Genomic DNA, 12,927 nt, shown 5'->3' with positions numbered 1-12,927 from the left:
AATGACCACTGGGGGGAAGGGAACGCACTCTGCTACATTTTAAAGACAAGTGTTTGGGGCCTTTGAGAAATCACCTTTGGTAGGCTTTTGACATTGCATTTCCATCAACCCAGGCCAGCGAACATTTCCCAACCCCCCCAGCCGGCTTAACCCCTGCAGCCTCACCCCATTGCTCTGGGCCATGTCGTTTTATGAATTATTTAAAGACAGTAGCTCTGCGCATTAAATGAATATTCAGACCTTTCCTATTCTCTGCTGTCAGGTCTCTCTGTGTCTTTCTCTCTCTCTCTGTCTCCCTCCCTGCTATCTGTTATTTTGTAATGATCTGTATTCCTGTGGCATTAGGTTGGTCAGGGCCGGTGCCCATTGGTGGAACGTGCCTGGCAGACTGAGTGAAGCTAGACTGGGCTGCTCTGTTTTCTCTTACCTCCGACTGGTTTCCAGGCAGGTGAGCTCTCTCTCTCTCTCTCTCTCTCTCTCTCTCTCTCTCTCTCTCTCTCTCTCTCGAGGGCACACACTGTTTGCTGTGATTTGATGAAGAAGAGCTGGGGAGGACTGAATATGAACGCAGGGAAGAACAATCTAAAGAGCAACAAAAATACAAAGTGAGGGGGGAAATATCTCCAATACAGTGCCTAGGCTTGACAAAACAGTTCCCAGTACTCATAAAACCCTATAATACCACCTACCTTATTTGATTACTCAGTATCTCCACTGTTACAAGAGAAAACATTTTGAAATGCAGCTTTTCAGAGCTCTAACTGGTTTGGCTATTTGAAATTCATTTGCTTTTTATGCTCCGAGTCCATTAAACGTTTAAAGCAAGACACAGCTCAGCAGTGAGTACAGTTCACTGACTCAATAAATTATGCATCAAAAACACATCCCGGGGAATTTCAAATGCTGTATTGCAGGGAGAGGGCTGTGCTCTTTGAATTTTAAAAAGAATGGCTCCCTCTAGTGCCAGGGTTGTGAAGTCTGCAAAAGCTGACTTCTCATGTACTCGCACGTTTCATGGTGTGGGCAACTTTCACTCAAAGCGTACCTGCCTGTATTGGAGGCTGTTCAGCAAGTTAGATTAATCTAATTTTAATATTTCAAACCACAGGCCAGCTTTACTGAAATTCAAATGTAAGAAACATCAACTATTTTTCATTTTATGCCTCAGGCACATGGTTGCACAGTAACTACAGTTTAATAGCATTACATACATATGCACAACATTCAATCTTACAGTTTTGGTTATTGTATCCCCTTACCATGTTTAGTCTATGGTACAAAAGTTTTCTGCTATGCCTTTTTAAGCCTACATCAACAATTTACTGAGCCCTGTGCGCTCTCTCTCTCTCTCTCTCTCTCTCTCTCTCTCTCTCTCTCTTTATTGACAAGCCTCCACTGCTTCATCTACTCTGCCCCCTCTTCCCAGAACTCACTGCAAAAAGATGTGAGGCTGAAAGAAAATTGTCTTTCTTGGTGAATTTAAAATGTTGATGAGTATGCTCCATAATTGCATTCTGGGACACAATGTAGAAATATTCACAAACCACTACGCACATTAAAACAATAAATTGATACCATTTTCATAAACCATAACAAAAAACAAACAAACAAACAAACAAAAAAATATCACTAAATTTCAAATACAGCACCTAACTAGCAATAAACCACTGGCTCAACCTGCTAACACATTATTCTAAGTTGGAAAAATTCACAGCATCCATAACAGACAAGTCTTTTTTCTTATCCTTTTTTGTAGTTTAAATTACCCCAGCCTGCTGATTATCTGATTGAGCTGAATTGTGCATTGTATTGAATTTATTTTGTTAAAATCACTACTGTATTATCAACTGTGAATAAAGTAATATTAAAGAAAATTTTGGGGAAAAAAATGCTGACGAAGAATGTTGTGGCAAACTCAAGAAACAGTTGTCTTTGCTTCATTTAGTGAAGACTGAGCAGTACAACCATAGCCTACTGCTTTGATATTGAACCACAGCCTGACAGATCCATAGAAATCATTTTCTTTAGCTTCTCCGTGCCTTTGATCGTATTTTTGGTTTTGCAGATTGCTGTCTGTTGCTTGTCTGTATCTTTCGTGCTTGTCTTGATGTTGCTTTCTTGGTTAGGAAGCTGAATAGGACTACCTGGTTACATACAGTGCCACCAGAAAGTATTCACACCCCTTCACTTTTTCCACATTTTGTTATGTTGGAGACTTGAGTATAGATTTCTTTTAAAAAATGTACACGAAATAGCCCATAATGACAAAATGAAACATGTTTTCAGACATTTTTGTAAATTTATTAAAAATGTAAACATTTTAACATAATACATAAGTATTCACACATCCTTGAGATGCTTCTACAACTTGATTTGAGTCCACCTGTGGTAAATTCAGTTGATTGAACATGATTTGGAATGGCACACACCTGTCTATATAAGGTCTCCCAGTTGACAGTGCATATCAGAGCAGAAACCAAGAAATGAAGTCGACCTCAAAGACCAGATTGTGTCAAGGCACAAATCTGGGGGAGGATACAAAAAAATTTCGGCAGCATTGAAGGTCCAGAAAAGCACTGTGGTCTCCATTATTCGGAAATGGAAGAAATTTGGAACCACCAGGACCCTCCCTAGATTTGGCCACCCGACCAAACTGAGTAATTGGCGAAGAAGGGCCTTGGTCAGAGAGGTGACCAAGAACCCAATGATCACTAAGGCGGAGCTCCAGTGTTCCCTTGTGGAGAAAGGACAACCATCCAGTAGGTCAACCACTGCTAACACACTCTACCCATCAGGCCTTTATGGTAGAGTGGCCAGACAGAAGCCACTGCTCACTAAAAGGCACATGGAAACCCGCTTGGAGTTTGCCAAAAAGCACCTTATGGATTCTCATACCAGGAGAAAAAAAATTCTCTGGTCTGATGAAACCAAAATAGAACTTTCTGGCCTGAATTCCAAGCGTCATGTCTGGAGAAAAACAAGCACTGCTCATTGCCTGGCTAACACCATCCCTACTGTAAAGCATGGTGGTGGCATGCTGTGGGGATGTTGCTGTGAGTATGTTTTTCTGCGGCAGGAACTGGGCAACTGATCCGCATAGAGGGAAAGATGAAGAATCTCTCTATATTTGGCTGCTGTCAAGAAAACCTGCTCTAGAGCGCTCTGGACCTCAGACTAGGGCGACGATTCATCTTCCAACACGACAATGACCAGAAGCACGCAGCCAAGATAACAAAGGAGTGGCTTCAGGAGCAGTCTGTGAATATCCTTGAATGGCTGTCTACAGACGCTGCCCATCCAAGCTGACTGAGCTTGAGAGGATCTGCAGAGAAGAATGGGAGAAAATGCCCAAAAACAGGTGTGCCAAGCTTGTAGAGACATACCCAAGAAGACTTGAGGCTGTGATTGCTGCCAAAGGTGCTTCAACAAAATATTAAGCCATGGGTGTGAATACTTATGTACCTATTATGTTTTCACATGTTTTCACTTTGTCATTATGGGCTATTTCATGTAGATTTTTTTAAAAAGAAAACTATACTCAAATCAGTTTTAGAATAAGTCTGTAACTTAACAAAATGTGGAAAAAGTGAAAGGGTGTGAATACTTTCTGGTGGCACTGTACATGTCAAATTAAAATGACTAAAAACACCTTTTGGCTTTCGAGACTTCCTAACATGTGGACCAAGGCACTTAACATTTCCAGAAATTACATTAATAACGGATAACTACATGATTAAAAGCAACTCCACTAATTAACAAAGACAACAGGCTGTGTGTAGGAGAGACAGTATGTGTGCATGTTTGGCAATGGCAGCTCCGAAAAGCTCCCAGTAGTTTAACACTAAAAGCATGACAGCCAGCCTACTTGGAAAATAAACTGGAATTACTAAATCTCTGGGTGAGGCGGTGATTTGATGGACTTCTCGGTGGGAATGTTGAGCCGCAGGACAATCCAGAAGGAATACTCTAGGGGACAGGGTTCAACCCATCTACTGGAAAAAAAAAAAACATTCACCCTGGGGAACCAGTTGCTTGGATGGTGTCCTCTCCAAAAAGCATCCCTAAGACTAGCAATTAACTTGAAACTCGCTTTACTTGCATGCCAGAGGAAAATGATGTGGCTAGAACACTGTGTAGTCCTGAATCTACAATGTAAGTAAACGCATTACATGTCAATATTAACCTGCCAAGCATGATTATTAGTGCAATTTGTCACAGGCTACCCATCAGAGAATATGCATGCAGTAGGATATGAATTTATGTAAACACTAACATTCATCATAAGCCATAAAATAGTGCGCCTCAAACGCCATGGTTATTAATACAGTCTGACATTGTGATGAGCATTTTTTTCCTAGATGTAACTGCTAGATGTGTCCTGTGTCAGATGGACAAGCAAATCCAAACGTGACCACAAAAACAGCCCATGTGGCATCCACGTCCCTGTGCGTTGCATCACGCGCGAACACACGCACCGGCCTGTTCCGGCTCGTGGATTGGTCAGCAATGCCGGGAAACCTCCTCGTGACATGTCTGCCAGTATAAATACCCAGAGCGCCGTGCGTCTCCTGCAGCCCTGGTTGATGAGGGAAAATGTATCGTCTCGGCCAACAGTCTTTCTCCAAGATCGCTTTCATTTCCTTTTTGTCCACTGTGCCACGGGAAGATTTTCGTTTTACGAGACAATACAATAAAAGCTGGTCGTGTATTGGCTGATTTTTGATCACGTTTTACCTTTTTCTGCACGAAAATGCCAAGGTCCAAGAAGAGGAATAGCAGGGGTAAGCGAGTGGCGGAGTGTTTTGGCCTTGCTGCGTTGGTTTCCTTTGTTATTGGTAGTTGTAGTTCTTCTCGTGTTGCTACGCCATTGATTTGAATGGCGCTTGTTGCCAATATGGACTACAAAATGAAAGTGTCTGGCCTTTGATGAACCGCAACGCTAGCTATCCGTTATAGACAAAGGATTGCTGTCGCCAATCATGTGGCAACGATTGTTTGCCTTGTATCTTTTGACAGTTTCATTCACGGATAATAAACACGCTAATAAACCATTTTTGACGAGCAACCGCATTTATTGGTTGTCAGTTAGCTACTCTGTCAGCTAACGCCGCTAACTAGCCTCCCGCTACCAACACACGTTTTTGACAGCTATGTTGAAATGATCAACAAACTTGCTCTGGAAATAGCCTTACATCGTGGTTATTGTTTCGATAAATAACTTCCTCATAGGGAAAATTGTATGTTTGTTGGCGGTTTGCGAAGACAGCTCGTCTGGGCTGCTGATTGACCTCAATCGATATTTAGCCGACGTTATATAATTCTCCCCTAGCTTAGCCATTACTAAGTAACGGCAGCAGTATCAGTATGCTAGTCAGATAAGGTTTTGAGTATGTAGTTATCTGCCTATGATATTGTTTATCAAGGAGCTAACAGTGCTCGGAAGGCTTCAGGAGAGCGGGTGGAAAAATAGGCGGCGCCCGGTTCTCCGAAATCAGCTGGAGGAAGTCCACGTCAACATCACATAGACGGAAAAAAATCCCTATTATCGGAAAAATACGACCATCCAAATCAAATGACACACTTCGTTATCACGTTTACTTTGTCTGCTAGCCAGTACGGCTTGAAATCATCAGTCAAATGGATTTACGCTCAGATTGTGACCATAAAGTCCTGTCAGCCCGCCAAGCTACAAACTGGCAGGCTAAACCCATTTTTTTCCCCCTAAAAGCTGTCTCTCTTCAATGCGCATGCGCACCCAGAGGTAAATTCAGGTCATGAGAGAGCCACCTGTGCATTCTCAAGGCTTTTCTGCTGATCATGTACTTATTTTTTTTTTAAACTGACCTCTATATAATTCATAATAAAATAAATGAAAGGTCTTTAAAATTTGAAGACTGAATCCTCACGCCTGAGCTGCAAGTTTTCACAGCTCCCACAGTCTCTCTTAACCACAAACATGCAGTGGCAGGGAGAGGCAACTATGTCTTGCTTGCAGTTTTTTCCCCCCTCAAAGCAAGAGGATTTTCACATTTTAGGTGGTTATTTTGACATGGGTGGGAATAAGTCCTGGCAGTCCACAATAGATGGATCTTTACTGAAGTGTTTTAAAAGACAAAATTTGCAGCTCGGATAAAATCATGATTGCAGGTCCTGAGGTCCTCTGTCATGTCATGGCAGTCAGCTGGCATTGACCCATGTCTCCCTACCTTGGCCGTGATAATGTTTACCCATCCAACAGAAGACTGGGTTGCCCTTGACCCTGCCAAGAGAACATGATGCATTTTCCCACGAGTACAAATAGAGAAGCACATGGAATGAACAGAAAAGATTAGATCTCTCAGTACTTACTACAGCACCTGTCTGGATATGTGGTTACATAATAGGCTCACACAGACTTCACACACTGTTATTGCATTTCAGTGCAGAAGGACTGAATTTTATTCTGTACTCACTGAATTGAGTTTGTGTTCATTTTACAGGGGGGCAGCATGCAACTGTGCAGCCTTTCAGCGATGAGGATGCCTCCATTGAGACCCTCAGCCATTGCAGCAGCTTCAGTGACACCACCAGTGTAGCAGATGAAGGTGTGTTTGTGTATACATGAGCATGCGTTTGTCTGGATCAGCTTGTGTGCTTTAGCCTGTGCCTGAACATGTGAGCGCGTATTATTGGTACACCCTTAGGGGTGTGTCGGTGTACATGCAGAGACCTTTGAGACGTGTGAACTCAAGCAAAGGGCAGGACGCCCTGAATCTTGAATTAAATGGTGGAGCACATTTCTTCATTTTAACTTCTCTCTCACATAAACATTTCTTAGTAACAATGGCATTGAGCTTCTGCATTTTATATCCTATTTTGAGCTTGGGCCCAGCAGAGCTTCATCCAAACTGCTTGACCATCCAATCCAGGCTTCCAAACATTGTCATCTTGAAGATACAGTCATTTGTAGGTGAAATGATTAGCTTATTAATTGATAAGTCAATCAACAGAAAATCAGTTATAACTTTTATAACTGAATAATTGCTTTAGTCATTTACCAAATTCCATCTTCACGAATGCTGAGCTTTGCTTGCATTTTTTGTATTGTTTTTTTTGTTTTTTTTGTAATCATTATGAACACTTGAGGGTTATTTTGGCTGCTAGTCAAGGTAAGTAAATTACTTAAAACTTAACTTGGGGCCTAGTAACTTGTCATGGGTAATTTCTCAGCATTTTGACATTTGATAAGTTTATTAATCGAGAAAATTATTGATGGATTAATAATAACACCAGTAATAACAATGATAATAATAATAATAATAATAATAATAATGGCACTTGTTCAATAATCCTTAATCATATTGATAAATTATCTAATAGTGAAAAATTGTGAATTACATGGCTATAAATATACAATCCTCCCTTTTTCTCTGGACCCTTTTCAAAACTGTCAGTGAACTTGTTTGTCTTGGGAAGCATGTATCTCCATTAGATGATCGTCCATTCACCACAGTTTTGGTTTGATGATTTTGATGATTTGCTGTGGCCAGGAGGAGAAGCCAATGAGGATGCAGCTGAGGAGGATTTCCAGTATAAGCTGAAGGGATTCATAGACAGCACGGTGGATAAGAGGTAAGAGACCAGCCTGATTTTTCTTTCCATACTATATAAACACACTATCTGATTTTTGGCACACAGGCTAAAGCAAGTCTAGATATGTGGAGTATCATTTTGCAGTGACACCTTTTTAATAAATTGGATCCCTGCATGAAAGAAAGGTTATTTTGAGGGGGAAAAAAAACATTTCTGTTTTCCATATACTGGTCTATCTTTTGAACTATTGTGATGATTTTCAAGTTGTTTCACAGAGAAGAGTGTTTTGCAATAAAGACCCCTGAAATACTGATGAAGACTTTAGCAGTTTTAAGTAGGTGTAACTAATACAGTTTTAAAGGCTTATTTGTAGCGTGTACTAGGTTTAGAGTGCCATACAGGAAAGGTAAAAATTGGAAAGTTTCCTACCTAGTCAAGTCAAAAATAGACTTCATATTAAAAAATGGCTACCAATTATTGGGTTGGCTAAACATGATTTTGAAGTAGGTATGCACCAGTGCCACTGCTTTTACTGTGAATACCATTTGGGTAATCAAATTGTATGCATAAGCACACAGAGTACCTGTTTCATCTATTACTAAACATTATAGACTGTCAGTATTTGCCAAAAAAATAATTTCTGTTATGTAGAATCCTTTTATGTGTGGAGAAAACTGAAGAATACAGCCATGGTTTTTCAATGGCAGATTTTGGTTCTAGAGAAATCCTTCCAAACTATTCTTATTTTAGCCCAATGTTGGCCGGATTACGTGATACCAGTTCCTTGGCTGAAGTTGCCTCTCCCAGGCTGAAGTTGCCTCTCATTGTCATATTCGTATTACTACATGAGCAACAAAATGTTGGTGGATTACCTGTTTTTTTGTTGTTGTTGTTTTTTTTCTGTAACATGACAGTATTTTGCAACCCCAACAAGCACTTGACTTGCAAAGCTTTCATCATCGTAGCTTTTGACGCTGTTGACATAGACCACAGTAGTGACTGTCGGTACATGCTCTTGGGCTAATTTCTGCACCAGTTGGTTAAGTAAAGGCACAAATGAATGTTTATCTGCCCTTTGTCTTAGTGCTAAGACCAGACAGGGGGCTTTGGATGGGCTAAAGACAGCAATGGCCACACGGATCCTGTATGAGTTCATCTCAGAAAGAAGGATGACCATCACAGACAGCATTGAACGGTGCCTCAAGAAAGGTACTTCAAAAGATTGTGGTGCTATGTTCTTGTCGCTGTGATAAACAAACAAGGCGTGGAGAAAATCAAGTGCAATACACATTTGGTTTTATTTAGTTCAGCATATTGGCTTTTTTAATGAGTAATCGTCAGCTATAAAGTGAATGGACCTTGTAGATATGGTCGAGCCACCATCAACATACAGCACATCTTATCAAACGTCAGCTTATCTCTTCAGATCTATTAGGTTTGGGGGGAAAATGTAGAAATATGAAATGGAAAACGCACAAGAGGCCTGGATTCAATAGGGAAAAGTAATATCTCATTCCCCCCTCCCCTCTCCCCTCAGGCAAAGGCGAGGAGCAGCGAGCAGCTGCCTCTTTAGCCTGCCTGCTGTGTATCCAACTGGGCTCGGGCATCGAAAGTGAGGAAGTGTTCAAGACCCTCAAACCCGTCTTCAAAAACATCCTGGCAGATGGATCAGCTAACATCCAAGTCAGACAAGCTGTGAGTGCATCATATTATTGGCAGAGCTATGTTTATTGTGGGGGATTCCTCAGAAGCACTTCAGCTTCTGTGGAAGAATTAATTTTTAACTGGGTAGGGAAACTGCGTCAGTCAGCCAAACATTAGTAAACTGTGGCTGGTTGATTTGTTTAATCTGCGAGCTGTTTTTGCAGGTAGATAACACGACTTAGATATCATTCTCTAAAATCTTGTCGGCTGATTAAAAATGGTGGAAGTAGTGCGCCATTGTCTTGCCACAGTTTCCTGTCTGGATTCTCCAAGCTGATTATTTTTATTCACTGATAATCTTCCATGAAACCTGCATACCATGGAAGAGTGAACTGAAACAACCCTGTTATTTTTTCTTTTCCTTTTTTTCTGTAATAGGTTGCGACAAGCCTGGGCCTCTGCACTCTGGTTGCGGAAGATGACATCATGGTAAGTTCCTCTTTATCTTGCTTGTAGTCACCCTCTATGGTTTGACACGTCTGGGCTTGAGGGCAAGTTGCAGCAGTGCTTCTTTTACAAGTTGTGTCAGTAGCATATTTGCATTCATGATTAGTTGTGGCATTGTACCTCACCCAGTCTTTAACATATGTTATGTCAGCAGCGCTGGCATCTCAGGCCTACTTACTTATGAAGGCAGAAACATTATTACTGTGACCATTGTGACTGTTGGGCGTGCTGGCTGGCTCTTTTCCTTGTTTGCAGTTCTACTCAAATTTTAGGCACTCGCAGCCTCTTGTTAGACATTTCAAACTTCTAACTGTCTTATTGTCTTTGTTTTGCCTCAAAGGACGTGCATGCCACCATGGAGTGCTTTGAGGGCCTGTTCACACGGTCTTATGTGAAAGAGGATGGTACCCGACCTGCCATGGGCCCCCAGACCACCCAGCTCCACACCAACGCCCTGCTGTCCTGGGCACTGCTGCTCACCATCTGCACTGCCAGCCAGCTCAAAGACATTCTGCACAAGTAAGACTGAACTTCTACTTGTAGCAGTGCAGCGTATATTAAATGTGTTTTTTTTTGTTTGTTTGTTTTTTATTCTTTATCCTAACCTACTTCAGTCATCATTCTGGAAACCCCACATCTAACTCTGACCTAATCAAATTTGAACATCAAGTCAGCAGCTATCAAGTTTACCTCCAAGACTCAGTAGAAGAACGCTAGACTTGACATTTTTATTGGTAATGTTTTTTACATGGATGCATGTGTTGTCCTGCAGACACCTGCCCAAACTGCCCATGCTGTTGGAAAGTGAGGATGTCAACATGAGAATTGCTGCAGGAGAGACCATTGCCTTGCTCTTTGAACTTGCCAGAGTCATGGATTCTGTAAGTTCACAGTTGTACTATTTAACAGATCTGTCAAATGTTTCCTTTTCCATCCAGATTTCACCAGGTTCTTGAAATCTCTTAATATTGTAAAGCACCGATTTCCATATTTTGATCTTCCATATCTGTGCAACACAACAATTTCTGTGCACTGGTAATGAAAATAGGATTAAGTGATTGCTGCTAGCTGCAAAATATAGAGTGCAAGTTTGTTTGAAAATCTGAACAGAAAAAAATTACATGGTTAGGTGTTTGGCTGTTATTGATCATTTTTTGCCCCTAGGTCCATGTCTCTCTTTTTTTTTTTTTTTTTTTTTTTTTTTTTTTTTTGGTCCAATAAACTGCACAACCCATCTTTTCGGAACCATTTTCAGCTGATTAATCCACCATTTCTTTTCTTCTTGTCACCCGTCAGGAGTTTGAATTTGACGAGTGGGACGACCTGTGTGATAAACTGAGCGCTCTAGCCACCGACTGTAACAAGCACAGAGCCAAGACGGACAAGAGGAAGCAGCGGTCTGTGTTCCGGGACGTGCTCAAGGCTGTCGAGGTGAGCGTTGAGCATCAGACTGAGCAGATCCTTGCTCGGCCAGCCTTGCTGCTCATTTGCATTTTAGGCATTTAGCTTGATGCTTTTATCCCGAGGAGCTTAGCGTCTCAGTGTCCTGGTCAAGGACACATCTACAGGGAACATTTTGTTATGAAGATTGAGACTGTGAATTTTTAGTCTCTAACCAGCAGGCATTGTGCTCACTTCACATGTGTTCACCTCCAGGAGGGTGACTTCCAGTCGGAGAGCATTCGATTTGGGACAGAGCGCATGACCATCGACACCTGGGTCAGAAAAAGGACATACGATGCTTTCAGAGAGTTTGTGGGCTCCGGGATGAACTACCACCTACAGGTTTCATTGTTTTTGTTTATTTTAGGCACCAGAGCCAAACGGCATTAAGTTCATAACTGTATTTGTTAAAATCAGACACTCTGCGGAAGTTGACATTTTACAAGTGAAGAAGAGATGATGAGACAAAATAGGCTGGATAATGTTGTTAATGGTAAGAGTATAAATTAATCTAAATTTCTGTTGTTAGGTATGTTCTGTTTTAGTGATTTGCCTTGGCAGAATTGTTTCCTGAGTTGCTTTGTTTTGTCCTTTTTGTCTCTAATCAGGCAAATGAATTCATCAGGGATGTGTTTGAACTGGGACCACCGATGCTGGTTGACTCTGCCACATTGAAGGCCATGAAAATCTCTCGCTTTGAGAGGGTATGTGTAGCTGCATACTTTATTCAGTCCTCAGATTCAGTGTTAAGTGTCGTTGTTTTTTTTTTTTTTTTTTTTACCTTTTTTACCCTTTTTTACCCTGACGATTTTTTCCATAAATGAGCAGCTGCATATGACATAAATACAACCGCTTTCAATCCGGATTGCTTTAATTGGCCTTTTTTTCCTTCCCCAGCATCTCTACAACTCGGCTGCATTTAAGGCTCGGACCAAGGCCAGGAACAAGTTCCGTGACAAGAGGGTGGATGTGGGCGAATTTTAATTTTTTTTTTTTTTTCTAAACCTATTTATTAGATTCTTGCTTTTATCAAGCTAGATGAATTGTCACTATTTGTCCAGATATAAAAACAAGTGGTGGTTGTGTGTGTGTATATGTCTTCACCTCATGAATATTTGTGTGGCCTTTTGAACATTGTAATATAACTTAACATTTTGCTATCACTTACCTTGACCACATTAACTAATAAGTTCATAATTGTTAAGGCTTAGTCTTTGATGCGTTTGTGATGAGTTGCACTACCTAGTAGAGCCTGAGCACGTTATTTCTTTAGAACCTTGGTGAATATACTTTATTTTAGTATTGGATATATATTGGTAAATATAAGGACGGTTAATAAACATGAACTGAAAAGCTGTAAAGTATGTCTTGTATTTCTGCACATCACACATGATTACTGTATAACAAGAACTAACAGAGATGCTGTTTTTCCAAGATTACTAATGTGAAAAGAGACGTTTACAGGCTATTTGAAGATGATGCAAAAAGAGAAACGGTTTGCCATACTCGCCATCCACCCATATCCTAACACCAAAGCACAGACTAAGTTTTGTTGAATTGTCTGCAATGAGATGACCCTGAAATTACTCATTTTTAGAATTTCTTAGAATCAGCTTTGTTGCTCAAAATGTGTAAGTTTTGGCTAAAACTGTAATTGTTGGAAGCCCTTATATGCTCTCAATGGTAATGCCATCAAATGTTAGGATTAAGAGCAAAAACTCATAGTTTTCCACTTTGCCCAGTATGTCTGAAAGTCATCTG

The 12,927-nt window shown here is 40.9% G+C and overlaps 1 protein-coding gene across 1 annotated transcript; it reads left to right on the top strand.

Annotated features, from left to right (window-relative positions):
• Positions 1–4,560: 4,560 nt before the first annotated feature.
• ifrd1 (interferon-related developmental regulator 1) lies at positions 4,561–12,527 on the top strand. The gene is made up of 12 exons (XM_030046117.1): positions 4,561–4,781; positions 6,480–6,584; positions 7,530–7,611; positions 8,657–8,781; positions 9,110–9,267; positions 9,655–9,705; positions 10,064–10,242; positions 10,496–10,604; positions 11,020–11,154; positions 11,380–11,508; positions 11,775–11,870; positions 12,064–12,527. The coding sequence occupies exons 1-12, from the start codon at positions 4,751–4,753 to the stop codon at positions 12,148–12,150; spliced, it is 1,287 nt and encodes a 428-aa protein (XP_029901977.1). The 5' UTR covers positions 4,561–4,750; the 3' UTR covers positions 12,151–12,527.
• Positions 12,528–12,927: the final 400 nt, after the last annotated feature.

Source organism: Myripristis murdjan, chromosome 23 (genome assembly GCF_902150065.1).
Source record: "Myripristis murdjan chromosome 23, fMyrMur1.1, whole genome shotgun sequence".
Lineage (NCBI taxonomy): Eukaryota > Metazoa > Chordata > Actinopteri > Holocentriformes > Holocentridae > Myripristis > Myripristis murdjan.
This window is presented reverse-complemented; position numbering and strand designations above follow the sequence as displayed.